Here is a 21,531-nt window from a genome sequence, read left to right on the forward strand (position 1 = left end):
CATTTCTTGCTCATTCCATCAATAGGCAATGCATATTACTGCTTAGTTTTATTTACAACATTTTTGTAAAATAAATTTTAGATTTTTTTTGACAGAAAACGATAGCAAAGACAGTTTATTTTCAACAAGACTTTCCTTGTTTATTTTCTGAATTATAACGCATTAAGTTAACACTGTCTTACAATATTATCAAAACAAATAATAAAATGATTAAGGTTTTCGCCTCTGTGCATTTCAATTGTGTGCGGTTTCACTTCAATCAACTGCAAATAGAAATCCAATTTAAGCCCAGCTTGGCGGCGCCGCCAAAAGTATGCTACGAAAAAATATGAAACTTAAATAAACTTAACAATCCGTCTAGTCGATATAACCCGGTGTGTTTGCAGGGCATCGGAACTGTTTTCAATGGCTTTCCAAAAATCCGAAAATAAATGTTCAATATTAAGAGGAACATGCATATAAAATGGAAACCGTGTGTGTGTGTGTGTGAATAGGTGGAGAAATGTACTACATATATCGAACCGTTGTTTTCTTGTTAATTAGGTGGTTTAGCACACATGCCACTGTGTGTGTGTTGGTGCGGAATATTTATCGCTTTTCCACTGGCTCCTCTTGGCTTGAAGTGCTCTATTCCTAATTTTCTTGTTGGCTTCAGCGAGTGGAACTGGGGAATATGTGATTAGCCCAATGCCCGTGGCTAATTTATAATCGGGTGTGAGTGGGCGGCATTTGCTTTTGGCCAGAAGGAGGGCTAGGTGCCCCACACAGAGACACACTCGATGGGGTGTCATCATCGGCGATTTTCCATGAATATGAACATATGAACATGTATATTATTAAAAAGCAACTAGAGCAAGAGCAACTTTTGCTGCTTTCGCGAACTTTTCCGTCGACAGCAGCAGCGGTAGCAGCGACTTTCGTTGAGCGGCGAGTAACAATAATAATTCGCACCGTGGTCGCGAACGTGGTCACCACATCACATCAGCCAGCTCCTAGTTCCGTGAACCGAGTACTCCGAGTCCGAATTTCGAGTCCGGTACGCCAGTGGAATCGCCAGTGCATCAGCGACAGGTGCAGCATTGTGTGTGTGTGCGTGTGTGTGCGAGTGTGTGTGGGGCATACAGTGTGTTATTTGTGTGTGCGTGTGCACTGATGCACCAGAAAACCCAAAAATAAATGCCAGAAAATGTGTCACCTGCAAATAGTGGCGAACAATGCAAAAAAATATGAAAAACTCCCCGCCGCGAATGAGCCATCAAAAATTAATTAAATAAAATGCATTAAAGGAAAACCAACCGATATATATTTTAAATACATGCATATATATGTATGTATGTGCACATACGAATATATGTGCACTGCATTTGCATCCAGCACACACAAAAGCTAATTAGCATTTAAAGCACAATTAAAAGTGAAGCCGAAAAGGCTGGCAAAATAAAATCAACTTCAACCGCGAGAAAAACCAAAAAGCCAAATAGCACAAAACCAAAAACTGAAAACTGAAACACAAAAATACTGAAAACCAACATTTCGCTGCAAGTGAAACAATTAAATGGCATTTTAAGCGCATTTCTTCCCGTTTTCCCGTCAATTTCTATATGGACTCTTCGTTGTGCTATTTTCGTGGGGGGCGAAAATCGCTTACCAAACATACAAAAAAAAAAAGAATTATAGAAATCCGGAGGGTAAAAATGTTGACATCGCTGGCGAGGACGTGGAAAGCCAGAACGAAAATCGAATAAATAAAATTAAAGAAAAGCCAAGAACTACACTCAAAAATAGAATATTAGAGTCGTACCGCGGGGGGAGTGGGGCGGCAGTAAAAATGCTGTAATAGTCGGGCCATACAGCCTGCATACACAATCTATATCTATAGATACAAATGTATCTATCCATCTTTCGCTGCCGCTGTCTCCATCTTGTCGCTCATCGACGGCGACCGAGTATTTTGTATACATATATAATTCATTTTTTCTGCCGCTCTTTTTTTTTGTAACTATTCGGTTTATTTGTTGTTCTTGCTGGCGGGTGGACAAAAAGCGGTCTAAATATGTGGCCAACTTACAGTGGCGGTTGGAAACAGAAGGTGTTACTCAAATGAATCAGCATTGGAAATTTGTGGGTGTTTTGGACAGACTTTCATACTCATTGCCCTGCTTTCGAGCTTTTTAGCACTGTAATCCCCGTTGTCTTCAGTTTTGAAGATTCAGATGTCGATGTTTTGAATATCTGCCAAATGCGCTTGAATGTATTTTAATTTAATGCCATCATCATCGTTAATTAGGTAATAAAAGTCACTCATCCATATGTGCAAATGCGTAAGCGGTTCGGCTTTCGCAAAAAATAAATCATTTTAATTAATTGAACTCTCGTTCTCTGGCTGCAAATATATCAATATGTTTAGCCGATGTACAATCTTGCAATTTTTGACTACAATTCTTTGACTTTGTTTATTTCATGTATTTTAAATGGATGGTGTTGATATTTAAAAATGCCTTTGATAGGCTATTTCGATATAAATTTAACAAATTAAAAATGTGTATTTTTAGACAATTTTCTTTGGTTTTGTTTTGGAAATATAAATATAAATTTAATAATAAAGGCACGGTAATGCACAAACACAGTAGTCGTTGTAATTCGTAGGTCAAAAACTTTTTATTTGGAATCTGCATAGAAAGCCCACCATTAAAAATGCAGAATTTCTTAGAACTGTAAAACTTTCATATTGCTTTTAATGGCTTTATTTTTCGCCTTAAACATTTGTTTGCCTATCGAGTAAGAATCGTCTTGTTTCTTACGCTTAAATCTCACAGCAATGCACCATATTGCGGCAGCCAGTGTGCCAGATTGTATCTGAGTCCACGCATTCGCTCGCCCGTGGATACAGATACATTCCGGCGATCCGCAGCAGCTGCTTCCTCTTCTCCGTCGGTGCCAAAGATGTGAAAATGTAGCCTGATGAAACGAAATACAACAAAAGCGAAATGAAAAAACAAATAAAAATGAAAATGAAAATGAAAAGCCAAAGCCAAAGGAAAGGCAAGGAAAGGAAAGGAAAGGCGCCGCCGCCGATGATCATTGCGTAAAGTTGAGCGTTTTCGCCGCTGCTTCGCTTCTGTTGCTGTTTCATTTTCAGTTTCAGTTTCAGTTGGCCGATGGTGCGCTTACAAAACGCCGGTTTTCGGCGGACGCGTTCGCCTCGCTTTCGCGCTCCTCAAAAATCCAGAAACCCTGCACACACAGATACTCACGCACACTCACCCACACACTAATAGCACAGGCGGTTGGGTGGGGAAGGTGAAAGTGCAATAGGAAAGTGCAGCAGGGGGGCGGGAAAGTGGCCGAAATTCCGGGCAGCACTCTGAAGCCAACTTTAGCAATTGGATGGCGTTATTTTTGGATTAAGCAGCGCCAAATTGTTACAAACGGTAAGCATCCACATTAAAGCAAATGAATACGAATTTTCCCCAGTGTGCGTTTGTGTGTGCATGTATGCTTACACTTAAGCCTGACTAGTGTGCGTGTGTTTATTTGGTGAACATTAGTGCGCTTAAGTGAAAAGCCCAACCACCCGCTTCTAAGCCAAAACAACTGGCTTGCACCGAAAACAAATTAGCTGAAAAGTGCTCCAGTTTTTATGCCAGTAGGCAGAGAGCTTTTATCGAAATTTAAATACTCAGCTATTTGCGAAAGGAGAGCGATCGTAAATTTCGATTCATTATTTGTGAAAAGATATGAACCAGAAATCATAAATAATATCTATCGAATATTTCCTCAGAATGTTTTTGAAAACACACAATTGTATTTCTTGTTTACTTGTCTTTAGTTTAAAGATATCTCCCCATATCAATTTGTCATCTTAATATTTTTAACTTAATATGCAGCTATAAAAAAATGACCAATTTCCAAAGCAAACAATTTAACTGGGGTAATAAATCAATTTTATTCTTGCAGCCTTTACCCTCAAATATTTTGATTGCAATTTGATTTGGTCACTCAATTACAAGTGAGAAAATTCTTTAGGTGTTCAATATTGGATGATCGAATTGCAGGCGTTTGGTTAAATATCTATGTGCATATGTGTTTGTGTAGCGGCCACATGAAATATTCAAGCAATTCAACAAAATCGAGAGCAGTCGCAGCACAATGCCGTATTTTAATAATGAAATCAGCAAAAACATGGCTGGCTAAATCAACAGCTTTCATCCCGGCTTGGGATTTGGGATTTGGTATGTGGGATGTGGATACGACGAGGATGTGAGTGTGAAATCCTCGAGACCCACATACATATGCGTCGACAGCCAGATTTGTGAGATGCCTCGACTCGCCTCGGCGAAAATCTAACAATATTTGCACCTGATTCCGATGCACACCTACATATGTGTGTGTGTTGGTGTGCCACAGCACACATGCACACATTTAGCCACGATTATAGTTTATATAGCACTCTCAAAATGACAGACACACCCACACATGCCATGGAGTCGAACCGATGGCTATGCCAGCGGTGATAATGATGTCGATGCCAAAATAAAGACACTGAAAAATGAACGGGTGTAGATGTTAATTGGGTTGTGGGGAAGACGCTATACTCTCACCTGAAAAATTTCACTTTGACTATTCTAATTAATGGATTGCCCTCAAAGCGCAGGAAACACACAAATCTGCTCAGCCAATTTAATCGAGGATTTTTTAAGGAAACGAAGCAATACTCAAGCTCTGGTCATGAAATATTTACAGCCTTTCATAATATTTTTAATATATATTTGCATATATAGTACATGCATATGTACTGAAGAAAGTGACTCTAATTAACTGAAATCATTTGTCTATGTATTTTGACTAAAAATTGTATGTGTTGTATATGTTTTTGTGGCATTTAATAGTTATCTTTTATATTTCAAATTCAAATGCTAATCCCGAAGGCATAGTTACATAAATTTCACAAGCAGATCGCACGTTGAAATATATTCGCATCGCCTACCTCTAACATATTGAGTAACTGCAGACAAATATTATTTAAAAATTTGGCTCAAGGCAATGCCATGTGACATATTGGCTGATTGACTGTTGCTAGGGCAATATTATATTTAAAGCGAATACTCAATTTTTTGCACTGACTTTCCATCACTGGCGTTCAAGTGCCCGCACCAATTTCATAGCGTAAAACAAATGATGTGAAAAACATAACTCTCGACACTGCAACTCTGGTTTAATTTGAATGTACACATGTCCTGCGGCTGTTAATTTGTTTCAAGGAAAGGGTATTGAAAGAGCTGCTCCGAAATGAGTGGGCTGGCATATGGCACATTGTATATGGCACAGGGTTATATATTTTGTATGGCATGGTGTGGCACACCCTTGCTCATTTTGTTCACTTTTTGAAACATTATTTTTGCACGAATTTTTTATGCAAATTCCCTTACAATTCGTGGGCTAAGTACAGAGTGCAGCACGCACCTGTTCGTGTGCCTCTGTATGGGTGTGCTGTGAGTGTGTGGGTGTGCAGTGTGCGAGTGTGTTTGTATGAGTTTTGCGTTAAACTTTAATTGGGACATCAAGTGGCAAGCTCTTGTTGCTGCTGGCGCTCTTTTCTCTCTCGCCGTATTGCGCTGCTTTCCTGCCTTTTGTGTGTAATTTGCATAATATTTTATTAAATGTTGATTAATTTGTGCGATTCTTGGTCCGCCTCCGTTGGCCCAGTCAGAATATTGCGTGCTTACGGGGGCAGCAGCTGTGGCAGCTGCAACACCAACGGCAGCAGCAGTAGCAACATGCAACAGCAGCAACAGCAGCAACAAGAAGCAATTAAGCGGCATAAAATGCCTGCAAACACAAATATACTTCATTACGATGATTTCAAGTATCATTTTATTGCATTTTCCATACAGCCATTGCCATAGCCGTTTTCCCCGCATCCCCAGGGATTTTCGTACGTTTTTCCTCGAAATGACGCAAATCTAAATAATGGTATCTCTTCCTCCCAGCTGCTAATTTTATTTGAGGTGACACACAAGGCGGGAATTTCAATTTCAAAATAGAGACATCGAGAGAGTAGCCGATTCGAGTGTGTGTGGAAAATATGAGTGTGGCAAAAAAATTGAGCACATTTCAATATTTTTGGCTCTATTTTTAGGCCAACGCACAAAATAGCAAGACAAACAAAATCGTCTGACGAGCACACACAAAAATATAAAATACTTTTTGTTTTGCCCAGCCGCCAGGCGGTGCTCAAATTAGTTTAAGATACATTTCTAAATGTGACAGTAGTGAGTGAGTGTCTCAGGAAATTGGAAAAATAAATACTATACGTGCCGTTTTGCATATTTTCGATATTTCGTTGCAAATTCCACAATTGTAATTTGTTAGCAGCAGCTGTAAAATCAAAATGCGATTTGTTGTAGCCAATGGCAATTGATTCCAGTTCGCAATCGAGCGACTTTTAACTATAAAATCTATATATACTTCTACAGTTTTTGATGGCATTAAAGTGTTATATATAGATCGTTGACATTGAAGTGCTGGTGCTGCTGGAAATATTTGTGAAATTATTTCGCTCTTGTTTCGAATACTTGTACTTGTGTCTCCCAGTTTTTGTTGTGCGTTTATTATTAGACTTTTACATATATTCAGAGGGGAATTTAGTGATAAGTTATACAAATTTAGCAGCATTGGCAAATAAAAGTGTTTCAGTCGTTATTAAATACAGGGGAATTGTTTTATATTCCATTTGCACATTACATTTGCAGCCTTTTAATTAAGTGTTAACACATTAATTAATTATGCAAAACAAAGTAAATGTGTTTGCGTTATAGGCAGCCAATTGCACATTTTTTATTTGATAGTTTAATAAATGTATAATAGTCCTTATGCAAGTATAAAGAAATACACTACTACACAACTCATTAACTTTTATGACTGCTTGTTTAAGAATTAATTAAACGCTGCCATTGAAACTTAATCACATTATTGCCAACTCCTTACCTCATTAGCTGACGGCGTGTTTTATTTTGCATTTTAATTACAGAACGAACAACGACCGACATCTAACGATTAACATTAAGACCAACTGAAGTAGGGGAAAGTGCTTAGGATTCTTTTTATCGAATCGCCCACATACCGCCAGCAGAGAAGAACAACAAAAGAAAACCCGATAAGCGGAACTAAGTCGAGTGGAAGATTTTAAAAAATATTTTTTATCAACAATATTTTCGAAAAACTTCCAAAGACATTCGAAGCAGTTAGAAAGCTACGAGGCAAACAAAAGCCAGCCAGCAAGCAAGCGAAGTTAAACATTTCCAAAGGAGCAACTCGATTCCGCAGGAAGAAGCAGTCCACAAAGGAAACAAACATCCATACAAAATGGCCGCCCTACAACGGAAGCTGGTGCACAAGCAGTTCAACTCGCCCATGGGCCTCTATTCCCAGGAGAACGTGAAGGCCACCTTGAACCGCGAGCTGAAAGCCTTCGGCGGCGAGGGGTAAGTAACGCAGCGGCGGGGGAAAATGATTAAAAATAAGAAAAAGAAAATAGAGCTTGTTTGCCCAAGCGAAATGATTATCATACATTTAAATGCATAATTTCATAAAATAGATGAAAGCAGCCAGCTGCGGGAAAAATGCTCGTAAAATGGTCGGTGGGGTAGCTGCGTTTGCTTTCCTCTCAGCCGGGATACATAATTCCTAGCGCAATTTCTAGTCGCTTTTTGGGGTCATTGAGTGGCTTTAAAACAGGGCGTCGCAAGCCGCCACTTTTATCTACATATCTCCGAATCAGGGTATTAATCTAATCTATAACCAAAAGGTTTATTTTCCAAAAAACATATTTTTTAGTATTTATATTGGCTCACATTTATTATTTTTATGATAATCTTAAGCAATATTTTCTATATATTTTCACTACATTTTCATACGATTTTTTTTAAGCATTTAAAGTGTTTTAAGCGAGCTTCCAAAATTTCGCATTGTTAAATTTAATTACCAAAGATGAATACGAGATAAGATCAATTAAAGTAGACACGTTTTAAGGATAAATATTTATGTAAATATTTTATCCGTGAGTGTCTAAAGGGTGATTCCAATATGCATAATGGAAGAAACTCTAATTTAGTCGAATAGCCCTGGAAATGCGTTGGTAACACAAGGCCCCACCGAAAGCCTCCTTTGCGGGCTGGTCTATTTTGACAGATACAAAATCCGCTGCCACAAAACAGGTGCACAAAACACATTAATTAGTGGGCAAACAAGGGGGTTAGGGGATGCTTTGTGGGGGCTTTAGAGGGGATGCCCCTCACTTTGTGCATTGCAGCGCGACTGCAGCGTCGACTGAGGCAGCGACTGCAACTGCAACTGCTGCCAATTTGTTGCCGTGGCACACAGATACTCAAAAACACACAACGGCATCTACAATTAAGTGCTTTGACGTTTAATTGTAATTACCAAAAAGCTTTATAGGCAACACACGGCGGCGCGTATCTCAGCGATGCTTTTCCGACTTGAGATTCATTTGTAGCTGGTGCTGTTGTCGCCACAACAATAACACCATCTCGCTGTAGTGCCCCTACACATACGAGTATCGCTGGCATTGTTGTTTGAATAAACCGGCCTCAGCATCAGCTCACCTCACCTCGTCCAACCGATCCGATACGATCCGCCAGATAGATATAGTGGTGATCTGCTCTGGTGAGCAAAAAACTTTAAGTGGCTTTCAGTTATTCGGTGACTATGCGTGCGACAAAACGTGTTCAACTGCAACGGCGGAGTCTTTAACATCTAATTACCAGAGACCAAAAACTGAAAACCATAAGCTGACAACTTAAAATTGAAAACTAAAAACTGAAAACTTTCAATCGCATATTCGCGAGCGTGAGTGTGCGTAACGTGTTTTCCCGAATTAGGGAGCAACTTTTCCGAAAACAGCTGAGCCAAGGCTTCGCCTAAGTTTAAACATCAAAAATAAAATGTACGTGTAGCGGGAGCAACCTAAAAGATACTTTTTATATAACGCCAGTCAAGTGTGAACAAGCTGAAAGGAGCATTTGGGATACAAGAGCTTGATCCTAAAATGAAACTTAAGTACACAACTCACATTTTCGAAAATGATTTAGGTCTACAAAATATTTGTACTGCTAACAAATGTTTGTATTGCTAAGCCTTTTAAGGGACTCTTATTGTGAGAATTGTAATATACAAATATAAATATAAAATATACGAGATATACAGTTTATTTGCATGTTTTTGATAAAAATCCACAAGATAGATTACTTGATAAGATACCAGAAATATTATTACATTTAGATCATGTACCATCATGTACTATATATTAAGTCATTCGAAAATGCCAATTGATTTCTGCGCGTGTAAGTGATTAAAAATAATTCAAGACGTCAGCTAGTCGATGAGTCACTCAGTTTAGCATTAGTGCACCGATTTAATGCAACAGAATCGAGTCGAAAAAAAGAACAACTAAAACAATGTCAACAAACAAGCGGCAGGCGTCTAGCCAAAAAAGTAGTGAGGCATCTCTTGACTTTCTGCCCATCGGTGAATCACAGGGAAATCGGAAAATTAACCAATCAAATTTCGAACAGAAAATAATTAAAAGCTGTGTTAATTAAGCGACGCCACTAAGTGCATATTTGGGCAAATATTTGAGCAAATCTCGATCAAAATTCAATGAGTTGAATGTACATATCTCTGTATTTTTGAGCTAGCATTGGCCTGCAGCGAATGAGGCTGTCTCAATGTTTACAATTGCTTCAAATAAATCAACTAATTAAAGTTGAAGCCGACAGATGCGAGGGATTTCTTTTCGAAGGCTCCCAGCGAAAAGGTCAATGGCGAACCTAATGAGGAACGGCTGTCGTGCGCCTTAAATTGCCAGAAAAGCTTAAAGCTTGGCGATTATCTCTGGACTTTGTCATCCATAAATTCTTTAAGGTCTTATCTCAGCAGGCACATTTTCTTAGCCTAAATATTTCTGTTTGTTATCCATTTTTGGAGAGGCAAAGCATTGCGGCCAGATTAAGATGATGCGTCGAGAGCAAAACATTTCAAGCAAATTATAATTAAAGTTGAGAACTCTTTTCGGCAGCTTAAAGAAAATCGCCTGGCAAGCGGAAGGCATAGTTTTGTTTGTGCGAAAATTTCCACCCAACTTGCTGCGATTTAAATCAAAATTCGCTTTTCCTTCCGCTCAAAGGAGCACGTTTTTGTTAAAAAAAACATTGTTATAATAGAATTGGAATTTATCAAAGTGTATTTAAAAATAATACGTTTTTCGGGCCACACATATTTTCATTTCTTAAATACCAAATGTATCTGTTTGTACAAAAACTGCACTTCGCTTTTAAACGCCATAAGCATTTTATAAAATCAAAAAGTATTTTGAAACAATGTGGCTTAATTGTTCCTTAATATGTATGTGTTAAATGTATTTTCATTTATAACGTCCCCTTTTATCTCCGTATGACAAAATTAGAAAGCCATATTTCGAATTGCGCTTGTTTATTTTATTTGCATGTTTGAAAGCTGTGCATATAGTTTATACTCAATACTTTTACGAAATATGTCGCCCAGGTATCGTAGCAATTTTAGGAAAGGCAGTATGTCCTCAACGTGACGAAGTTGCACGGTTTGCGGCAACAGGCATCTACAATGCCTCGAAAATCGCGCCGAAGGCTGGACAGCGAGTTCATGTGGTGAGGGTGAGAATCGGAGCTATCCTGATCGGTCAAGAGGTCCTCATAATCGAATAGCCCCACTGCAAGTAAATTAAGTGAGTTCGTGCCGTTTGGAAACCCCAAACACCAGCCCCAAAAACAGCAGATACTCACGGGAGCCTCGCTTGACGAACATGGAATTGAATCCATTGGGACAGGCCACCCTCAGCAAGTCCAACAATTCCGGGCCACAAGCCCGCACCGAGTTTGCGGCCTCTGCGGACAGCAGGAGCGGGATCAGGAGCAGGAGCACTGGGATCACGGAGCGGAACATCATTGCCTTGCTGGAACTGCTGCTGGATAGGATGTGGTGCAGTTTCCGCCGCATTCAGCCATTTTTATATCCGCCGGCGCACTTTCACCTGTCAGATTGGATTAGTCTTATGGGGTCAGCGTGGGCCAGAGCGTGCTTGCTAATTTTCAATGTCAGGACATCGAAGGGTGCTATCATTAATTTATGCCCATGGATTAACGCGTAACTCTCGTTCAATACGATGCACCCGGAGATGGGCGGAATCTATATATAATAGCACAAACTTACATGTGTAATGGTGTATATGTTCGCTAGTTATTGGGGCTTTCATTTTCAATGACTTTAATCGCCTTATTACTATACTTTTTTCACCTAGTTACGCAGCATAATGAGGATTTAAAACTGAAATTTTAAAGTAATATTCTAAAATATGTAAAATCATACTTTATTTTTTCCCTTTAATATGTATATAAATAACGAATGCCAAAAGAATTAATGGCAATCGAATTCATGCCTGCGAGGCGACGTGTTTAAAAATAAATTTAAGTTTGGCGGCAACTGCTTGCAAGCAGTCAAAGCAGTGTACCACACACACAAGCAGTGCATGCCGCAAAATTTGAAATGTTTCCTAATACACTATACGCTGTGTTTTGTATACTAATTAAATTGTTGTTATACGTTTTTTTAGGATTGAAGTCGACGAGCAAATAACGAAGCCCCTGAACTTGGCCAACTCGGCCGTTCTGCGCGCCGTCGAAGAGGAAGAACAACAAGCCAAATGTGGTAAGCTATGCTATTTTATTGGATTTTTGTCTGTGCGCGTTTAATTCATGTTGCCGAGACAAAAAGAAACAGTGTAAAAACATTCAACAAAACAGCCAACTCCAGTCCCAGTGCCCGTCCAATATTAGTGTTTTTTACAGATAAATTTCAATAAATTCAGGGGACCACCCCCCAAAAGATTTTTACCCCATTGAAAGGCAGAGTCGCCCGCGTCAGCGAGGCGAGGTGGATGCACTGCATCACACGCTGCACCAGCAGCTGCTCAACCAGATCAAAACAGACTATCTCAGTCACCAGCAGGACATCACTATCGATCGGGACACGGTGCTGAAAATCAACCGTCTGGCCACCAAACGGCATCTGCTCAAGCGGGATCACAGCTGGCCTCCAGCTGAGCAGGATCAACCGTCCATCCATCCCGAACAGAGCCATCAGATCTCCTGCAGTCCCTCACACAGTATTGAGGCTCTGAGGGAGAAGTTCCAGAGTCCCACCTTGGTAATCGAACCAACCGCCAAAGAAGTGAGGGAGCAGCGTCGGCGGGATGGTGATGGTGGCTTCAAAGAGCGATCCAAAACTCCCCAAAAGGTCACCGAAGAACGCGACCTGGCGGAGGTTTTCCATCAAACTCCCTTATCGAAGGGCTTCTCCGCTCCAGAAACCAAGGCAGCCGATGTGGATTTGGGTTTGGTGGCGCCGCGATGTGAGTACTACGAGCAACTGGCCCACAAAAGGTCCACCACGCCAACTCTGCCCGCTCAAATCACTCCATATAGGCCCAGGTACAAGAGACAGGCTTACTCCCTGGATCGCGGCCGCTCCCGGAAGCGGACAGTGGGTGCTCCGGAACTGCCGCCACCTAAGCCGAGAGCCGCAAAGCCAAAAGTCCAACGGCGGTGCATAAAACTGGCCACGGAGGTGAAGATCTCCTATGGCCACGACGGCGACAGCGAGGATGAGCCCAATTCTGGTCAAGATGTGGACTTGGAGACCTTGCCGCTGCCACCGACACCGGTGCAGGCAGCTGCCGCAAATCTCAATCAAGCGAAGACAGCAGGCCGAATGGTAATTGACAACCTGGCAGTTAAGCAGCAGCAGCAGATGGCTCTGGCTTTGGCCACAAATGGGATCATCAGTCCGGTGAATCCGAATCTGAGTCCATTGGCCAACACTCGCATTGTGCCCGTGCGCGTGGAGGCATCGACGGACCAGCTCAAGCTGAGTGCTCAGCAGATCTACGACGACGCCTGTTCGTATCTGCAGGATCAGCAGGAGATGGAGGACATGCAGCACCGAGCCGCGAGTCCCACCTATGTGAGTGCCACCGGTGGGATTAAGTTGCTCCAGCGGCAGTCGAGCAGTACGCCAACCACTCCAGTTCCACCGCCCGCTACTCCGCCGGTCATGCGCTCCAAATCTGGCCAGGATTCGCAGGCTAAGGAGAAGCAGACGAAAAGACAGGGTCGCATCTATAGCCTGGAGACAACTACGGAGAAGCAGCATGAAGCCCATGTTGAAATTGCCCAGTTGGAGGCGAAGTATGCCCACATCCAGCAATCCATAGCGGAGCACCTGCTCCAGATCGATGCCTATATGGAGAATGCCAAGCAGGCGCTGCAGAGGAGTGCCCAGACCACACCAGTATCCACTCCTGCCCCAATACCAGCTCCACCACCACCACCACCGCCTCCGCCGCCACCACCAGCACTACCCGCCAGACCCCTTAGTTCGGCGTCTAACGAATCCTGGGACATCTTCGCCCATCGCCAATCACCCATTTTGGCCGTGGAAAGCCCACTGCAGGCGATTCTCCGCCAGATTTACACCCGGGCAGCTGGATTACCCAAAAGGCTTTCCAAGGAGATTAAGGAGGATGCCGGTGCCGAGGAGGAGGAGGCATCACTTACTGAAAACGTGCCCAATGTGGAGCGGGCTCTGGAGGATCTGCACAAGATTGCGGTGGCACTGGAACAAAAACCGGAACCCGCCAAACTCATGCACGTAGAAGTCCGGACAACGCCAGCTGTCTCTGAAGCGGAGCACGTAGTCATCAAGGACGAGGAGCAGGACGCGGACATGGAGTACAGACACGTATCGGATGTAATTGCCAACTATGAGCAGTTGGCCAAAAAGGAGTTCGAGGAGTGGAAGGAGGAGCAGGTGGTAAATAGCGAGGAGGTCCTGCCCAAAACGGAGTTGAGAAAGGCAATAGAGGAGCAGCTGGCCAAAAAAGGATTAAGGGAAGGTAAAAAGGTACTTGACGTTAAGGAAAAACCGCTTACCAAACTGGATGTTGAAAAGGCTGGCAAAGAGGATGCAAACGTGGTATCACCAGCCAAAAAGGAGTTGGTGGAAGACAAACCAGCTATCCAAAAAGAGAGTGGAAAAGATTTGGATGCCATGGAGGCCAAGGCAGATCTTGCAAAGGATGCGGAAGTGGAGGAAAAGGACAGATCCTGCGGCCATGGGGATTCCTCAGTCTACTGCCCAGTTTGCGACGAAATGCGCTGCTCACCAAACACTTGGGGTAAACTTAGCAAAGCCGATCAGTGGCGCATTGCCAACCTCCACAACGAACCCTTGAGGAACTACAAAGCCACCTATGAGATACGCAGTCCGTACATCTCGCGTCAGATCTCCTGGGAGGATATGCAGTCAGCCAAGGAAAGTGTGCCGCCCGAGAAACTGCAGCGTCAGCGGAGTTTCGTGGAGATTGTGACCACACCAGCGACAGAATCTCCGGCTCCATCGCCACCGCCACCGCCTCCTCCTCCACCGAAGCAGTTGGCCCTTCAGAAACCGGAAACGGAAGTAACATGGGAGCGAAGTCGTTCGCCCAGTCCGCTGCCATCTCGCAAGTATCCCGCTCCACTCATAGAAGCACCACAGCGCTCCAGCTCCCCCTACGGCCTCAATTCCGTCCAGACGAAGGGCTCACCATCGCCCGTTAATCTTCCGGCGAAATTCTCGCATGTGCCGCAGCTGGAAGGGCACAATATTGGACTTCTGGTGAAAACGGCCACGGAGCCACTGCAGCAGAGCATGTCCGCATCCTCATCAATGCTGGCTGCCACGCCCCCCGCCACGCCCCGTTCTGGGGCACAGCCCTCGCCCTTCGAATTCCCAAGTCTCGAGTCGGCGGAGCAGCACAAGTTCAAATCCCTGGCCTCCTTCGACGAGGTGCAGCGAGACTTCGGCGTCAACCGATCCTTCGATAATGTATCACCACGTCCATATCTGGGTATTGAAGGTGCGTGCCGTCCCCACCGATTTTTGTATCCCATTCTGTGTGATTCAAGGAATTCGTACTCATGATTCAATGTGTCTTTCGAGTGACTCAGTCGATTTGAGACCTTGAGCACTTAGGGATTAGGCGAATAGCGAACCAAGTGATTCAGTTCTCAGGTTTTGAGTTGAAAAATAAATGTGCCTTGCTCGTTTGCTTCTAGTTTAGTTACTAAACTGTCGTATCTAAATAGGATTTTAATGGATCAGCAAACTTTAAGATATTTTGGGCTCTTCAAAGATACCCGCTATGGATTTTTTCCATAATATGACATTTTCCTTTAGCTTATATGCTTCACAGACAGATCACATGCGTCTATTTTCGAATTATATTGCCGACTTTATGAGCAGACATATATCACAGATATATATTTGGGTCCAAGGAATAATTTAATTAACTAGATATATTGCCGGACATTTTCTATTTAGTACAAATAGTCATTAACTCGCATTAGGAATTCTTAGCAAAAATCCCTTGAAGTAATTTGAAGCCCTGTATGCATAAACATATTTAAAGTGTATTGTTTAAACATATGTAAGGAACACGCTTGTTTGTACCCAATGTTAATTGTCATGCATGCACAAATTTAAATGACTCTTTGTGGGCCAACTAGATATTGTGATCATCAAATTTTTCGTATTTATCTGTGACGTCTGACGGTCAAAACGAATTTGTTGCGTGGCTAACGAGCAAACCTTTCCTATTATATCAAATAATTGCGAATGCAGGGTTTATTCCTATGGGTGAAATGGCAGACATATGAGTTACAAGCTTGCTAATAATTTTAATGAGCCAACTTGTGTCGTACACCTGTGTGAATACGTTTAAAAACAGATTTGTTTTAGTTCGCCCAAAATGACAGCCGTTTAATTTTAGCCACCGACTCGCTGGCTTTGAGTCACAAAGTACTTATATCTGCTTTGGCCACAAGATAGATGATAGATAGTTAGTTGGCTGGGATCGTACTATATCCGCAAGATGGATGGACGTGTGGTGCGCCCACTTGATTTGCCGCCCAGGCATAACAAATCGCCATAACAATAAACAGTCATCCAACCTACTTGGGCATCCTATATAGATCTGGGCAAAGAACCGCAAGTATGCGAATATATCCCCCCATATATATAGATATAAAGATATATAGATAGCTGTGGCAAGCACCTTGAGATCTTCTGCCGCGAGTGAGGGAGCGGGCATGATGATAAGTATTTCAAGGTGGGGCCCACAAATCACACAAAAATCGAAGGTGTGTAAACAATGCCAGCAGCTGGGGGGTGGATAGCGAGGTATCCATCCCGATCAAGATCAGCATACCTAGCATACCCTCGCGGAATATACCCATAGGTATCTGCATAGGTATGGCTGTATCTATGGGTTGGTACCGCTCTCGGAGAAGCCTTTACTTTCGCGCATCTCGCGGATTCAGATTCAGATTGAGATTCAGCTACAGATACAAAAGTCGAGTGTGTGCCGAATGTGTGGGTTGGAACCCACACGAGTGCCAATGTTTCTACATACATCTTGGCGCTGGCTAACAATAATTTCCTCTGCATTTCTCTGGCTCCTCACTTAGTAGCATACATCGAAGGCAAACATATCGCAGCGCGAACGATCAACGAATTAGCAAATAGAAATAGCCAATAGCTATAATAGAAAATAGAAATTAAATTGGGCAAACGCACGCGAATCGAATCGAATTAAATCGAAATTGAATTACAAAAAAAAAGAATTCTATCGCCTGTTTCCCGAATCATTATTTTTTTCTTACTTTTCAACGATATCGATCCGAAGGATAAACGAAACGCGCGCCTATCTGCGAGATACAGCCTCAAAATCAGAATCATAATCATCCGATCCGTGGTGTTCCTGATCAGCAGACTCTCCAAATATCGAATTCAATTGATTGCACCTCGGGATTATATAACGCTCTTCTCGACTTTCGGCGAGTGGACCAGTCAAAAAATAGCCGCAAAAAACAAACATATACATCTTGGTATATAAGTGTATTTGTTATTTTTGATATCTATACGAGAATATTTTTATTCTTACGCAAAGGCCCGATCGGCCATATAGATAGATAGCTAAATAGACAGCGATACGCGAATAGAGAGCAATATACATATAACCATGGTCGCACAGTGGAAAATCATCAACGAGAACTACAAAAATCTGGAGGGTAAACAACACACATAATTTTCACACCATCCACATGCACATGACCGAGTATATAACATTATATCGGCCCGATCCCATACGATTTTGAGCAAACAATGTTGCGGATGCAGCAGCAGCAACATGTTGCATCCACAGCGACGACATCCTCATCACCCCATGAGTAATGTCAAATTCTTAGCTTTCGACTCGTTCTCGTCGTCTAATTTTAGACGCAATGACAGCCGTGTATGATTTGCAGAATCCGCTCCGCCGTCCCCGCCGACCAGCCCCGCCCCCTTTCCGCCTCCCCCGTGTTCGCGCATTGCTATTCCACATTGGCTATAATTTTAATTGGCTTAAATCATTTTCAAATTGTTTCGCTAGCACTGGGATGCAGTGCGGCATCCAAGGTTATAGTGACGCCCACGTTTTGGCCGCATTTTGTTGAGTGTTATTGCACGGCAGCTGCACTGAGCAGCTGCATCATCACCATCGCAAGAATTTCGAGTATCTATCGTTATCCTTTCTCCTCTCTTCGATTCAGGCTACAAGCGCGTGGCCTGGCCACCGGCCTCCGAGGAGCGGATCATCCGGGAGTTCACCCCCCAGCCGCAGACCCAGAGTCCGGCTCCCGGTTCCGGAGGCTACTATCCGCAGGGCCACGCCCCCACAGCAGCGGCTGCCGCTCCACCTCAGGTAATTGCCATACCCGCTTTTCCAGTTAAGCCAATGATTTGTATATAGAACACACTATATAGTCGAGTTTCGTGTACGTCGAGTGTAAATATAAATGTATCTCAACTTGTATCTCATCCGGTGGGGCATTAAAACGCCATGTACATAGCATCTGGAGACCCAACTCCGTACTCCCATTTCCCAGCCTAACCACACTGACAACTTGCAGGGCCCCATTTATAACAACGTCCAGCCACGCACCACCCAACCACCACAAAATGCCTACCCAACAGCACCACTGCCCACCAGCACCGCCTACTCCACCAACCAGTACCCAGATGTCTATCCGCAGCAGGAGCAGCAGCAGCAGCAGCCTGTGCAGTACACACAGGCGCAGTTCAGTCGGCAGCGCTCGAGGGAACCCGTCCAGGTTCCAGCTCCATCTCCAGCTCCCGCATCCGATCCCAGCGGCTATCCGTACCAGAACTATCTGTCCAACTATCCGCAGGAGCCGCTGCAGGCGGCGAACAATGTGGGTGGTGGCTGGAAACACATTGGTGCTCCGCAGCCCAAGTCACGCAGTGAATTCACCGCCGGCCAAGGAGCCTATCCTCCGTTCCAGGGATCCTATCAGCAGCAGCCGCAGGTACCGTCTTGGTCGGATTGGCCAAGCCAAGTGATGCTACCTATTGCACTGCGGCTGCGATCGTCTATGCCACCTGCCACCTGCCACCTGCCACCGTTGATCTCCTTCTGTCGTAGCCGCTTTGCCACCTCCTATCTAGAACACCTACTAAGCTCCCTTCTGAAACACTACTAATCATTATTTTCTCTCATTCAAATAACCCGTATTTATCTTTCTGTAAGCCTTTGCCTCGAATAACCATGTTTTCTATTTTATATACCATTCTCTACTAAACTTAATCTGTTACTCTTACGGTTTCTTATGGATTCTCTAGAAATGCATCTTTGCAACTTGGTCATGAAGGAGATTATTTTAAGAATATTTTATGTAATGGTCTAAACTGTGATGGCCTTCAAGCCTAGTCAGAATTTCTACTAATGCTTTGCAGAAATATTATTAAATTTAAAAGCCTTATGATTTGAGTTTTAGGGAATAGATCAAGCTTAGATTATCGTCCTAAATATCAAATAGCTGTTGGTAACTTTGTGCTCACTCACTTTTGCATGGCGGAATCTAAACTAACTCCTGTTCCTATGCAAGTACTCACTTAACCCAAGGCTTTAATGCGTTTGCTTCTTTCTCTGCGACTTTCAGCTGTAAACTGCGCCAAACTTACCCAATACTCAACTAGAAACTCAGCCTCCCACCCTCTAACTATGGTCTTTTGTCTATCTCTATCTCCAACATATTCTATCTGTCTGTCCACATGCAATGTGAATGTGTCGTATGCACCTCCCAACCAACAAAACACCGCCCATCTACGAAACCAAATCATAACCTGTGATCGAAACCCATGTCAAACATGCATGTTGGGCCACCAAACACCACTGCACCACTGCACCAATGCACCACTGCACCACCGATTGAATATCAGCAGCAGCAACAGCAGCAGCAGTACGGTGCTCCGTCTTACGATGGCCAGCAGCAGCAGCCTGCAGCACAGTGGCAACAGCAGCAGCAGCAGGTTCCGCAGCAGCAATATCAGCCTCAATCGCAGGCTCAGGCGCCCTATCAGCCACCACAGTGGAACCAGCAGTCGCAGCAGCAGCCATCGTACCAGGCTTCACCGTACCAACAGCAGCAGCAGCAGCAGCCATCCTATTACCCGCAGCAAAACGGTGGCTCGACCTTTGCTCAACCCCAATACAATTCTTATTCGCAGCCCCAGTTGCCCTACTCGCAGGATCAGACCGACCTGCAGCAGCAGCAGTATCCGGGAGCCTACGCTGGCCAGGATAGCTACCGGGGCGCCAGTCCCGGCATCATCACCCTGCGCAAGGAGGCTCCAGTCAGCCAGCAGCCTGCGCCAGTCTACACTTCGCAGCCAGCCGCCGTCAGTTATCAGGGTAAGTGCTCCTCCTCAAATGGGCTAACCTTTAGTTAATATGCAATGCATTTCACTAGGAGGCAGCAAATTGCGCGGAGATTTGAAGTGGCCACCACCGGAGTACAAGGAGGCAGCGGCTCGCGAGAACGAGGAACGACGCCAGTTGGCGTTGGGCCCCGTCTGCCGTCCCAGGAGAGTCAACCGGGTAGGCTATGTCCCCTCGAGTTCAATATAAAGCCGATATTAATGCCCATGTCTAATCCCAGGACTACACACCCTTCTTTGCCAAGCACCAGTTGAACAATGGCTATCCCAGCTACAAGGTGCCACCAGGCACCCAGCACATGTTCGGCTAGGTTTGGGAAGGCGACTTTAGGATGCCTAGAACAAGAACAACAGCAAACAATTCAATGGAACCCACTTCACAATAATACTGAAAGCGATCATGTTACTAAAAAACGAATCACTAACGAACCAATCTATAAATAGGATATATACTATTGTTATACTAATCTCAAATGACCACTAACGACGCCATATATACTATACATATATTACGAAACGAACCCATGATAGGTGAATGCAATACTACAGCAGGTGTGACTCCATCCCGTGAATCATCTTCAATATTTTCTGTATAATAGGTGCCTGATGATCCAACGATCGGATGGCACCCACTCAAGATAATACTAATGATGATTCGTGGGCTTGGTAGCCTGATCCGGATGCCCGAACGGGGCGATGGATAACGAAATTCTCCACGTACCCATACTATATACACATATTTGGAGCATGTGCATATAGTATGGCTAAGATAGGAGACCATAACTATATGCCAAGCCATATAGTGCTAGATTCTAGGATGATTGTTACACTGTTAACTAGCAAATGAAATGGAAACGATGCGACCCAAGACGGAAAAATGATAATGAGATTGAACCTTGTCTTAGATTTAAGAGCACTACTAAACTATTTATTGTGAGCATATTCTATTTAACACAGATCCCGTGCAGCGATGAGCTCAAGGAGTCCGCTTGGTGGAACCACATTCACTAATTGACGAGTTCCCCGGTTTGATGGCACATCCTTTGGAGCCGCTCGCACGGGTTTCTCAATGTTTATGGTTTGAGTTTGCATGCTTTTTGCTTATATCTATACTATATGCACATATATATATTTACCTTGACATTGTTAAACTGCAAATTATAAAAAACCGTCAATTGTCCCGCTATAAGTAAGTTATACAAGAGATCAGGCGACCGCGCCGAAACAAATCTGTGAGTTCCAAAATTGCCATTCAAGGACATCAAATTCAACGAGCTCGTTCGGATCTTCCCCCCAAAATGCCCCTTCAGTCCCCCTCCAGCCACCCGAGGTCGGCCCTTTAGTCCGCCCGCTGACCCCGGGCAATAGTATGAGGATGCCTTAGCCTGCTGGACGAGCAGCCGCGGACTCAGTGCCCAGATCTTGGTGGATGGAGCTGGGATGTGGCCGGGGCGAGGTCGAGGACGGGCGCAAAACTCTCAGACTTTACCAATTACTATGACCAGCAATGTCTATATGCAACTACACTACGATGTATAACTAATATGAAATGAGAAACTAAATAAACGGCAAGTTTGAATACTCGCGACGAGAACTATT

At 43.6% G+C, this 21,531-nt stretch overlaps 2 protein-coding genes across 9 annotated transcripts; one reads left to right on the forward strand and one right to left on the reverse strand.

The window, feature by feature from the left end:
* Positions 1–720: 720 nt before the first annotated feature.
* On the forward strand, positions 721–21,529 carry LOC6546021 (glutenin, high molecular weight subunit DX5). 8 transcript variants are annotated; one of them, XM_026978096.1, is made up of 8 exons: positions 721–1,036; positions 7,031–7,484; positions 11,666–11,760; positions 11,921–15,010; positions 17,745–17,896; positions 19,450–19,906; positions 19,965–20,092; positions 20,154–21,529. In XM_026978096.1, the coding sequence occupies exons 2-8, from the start codon at positions 7,366–7,368 to the stop codon at positions 20,241–20,243; spliced, it is 4,131 nt and encodes a 1,376-aa protein (XP_026833897.1). In that variant the 5' UTR covers positions 721–1,036; positions 7,031–7,365; the 3' UTR covers positions 20,244–21,529. The 8 variants fall into 8 exon arrangements, with proteins under 8 accessions (XP_026833897.1, XP_026833896.1, XP_026833899.1 ...); XM_026978095.1 differs by lacking the exon at positions 721–1,036 and adding an exon at positions 3,067–3,431; XM_026978098.1 differs by lacking the exons at positions 721–1,036; positions 11,921–15,010 and adding exons at positions 3,093–3,431; positions 18,105–18,521 and having other exon boundaries at positions 19,438–19,906.
* On the reverse strand, positions 10,572–19,428 carry LOC6546022 (probable insulin-like peptide 5). Its single transcript, XM_001972198.3, has 3 exons — positions 19,108–19,428; positions 10,839–11,086; positions 10,572–10,765 (listed from the first exon to the last, which is right to left on the reverse strand). The coding sequence occupies exons 2-3, from the start codon at positions 11,050–11,052 to the stop codon at positions 10,596–10,598; spliced, it is 384 nt and encodes a 127-aa protein (XP_001972234.2). The 5' UTR covers positions 11,053–11,086; positions 19,108–19,428; the 3' UTR covers positions 10,572–10,595.
* Positions 21,530–21,531: the final 2 nt, after the last annotated feature.

This window comes from Drosophila erecta, unplaced genomic scaffold, assembly GCF_003286155.1.
Source record: "Drosophila erecta strain 14021-0224.00,06,07 unplaced genomic scaffold, DereRS2 tig00000021-arrow-pilon, whole genome shotgun sequence".
NCBI lineage: Eukaryota > Metazoa > Arthropoda > Insecta > Diptera > Drosophilidae > Drosophila > Drosophila erecta.

Bases quoted from the DNA above. Each gene is read 5' to 3' on its own strand.
- LOC6546021 (XM_026978096.1), top strand. From the start codon at position 7,366: ATGGCCGCCCTACAACGGAAGCTGGTGCACAAGCAGTTCAACTCGCCC. The intron at 7,485-11,665 runs GTAAGTAACGCA...ACGTTTTTTTAG, and splicing joins AAAGCCTTCGGCGGCGAGGG to GATTGAAGTCGACGAGCAAA. The intron at 20,093-20,153 runs GTAGGCTATGTC...GTCTAATCCCAG, and splicing joins GTCCCAGGAGAGTCAACCGG to GACTACACACCCTTCTTTGC.
- LOC6546022 (XM_001972198.3), bottom strand. From the start codon at position 11,052: ATGCGGCGGAAACTGCACCACATCCTATCCAGCAGCAGTTCCAGCAAG. The intron at 10,766-10,838 runs GTGAGTATCTGC...ATTTACTTGCAG, and splicing joins GTTCGTCAAGCGAGGCTCCC to TGGGGCTATTCGATTATGAG.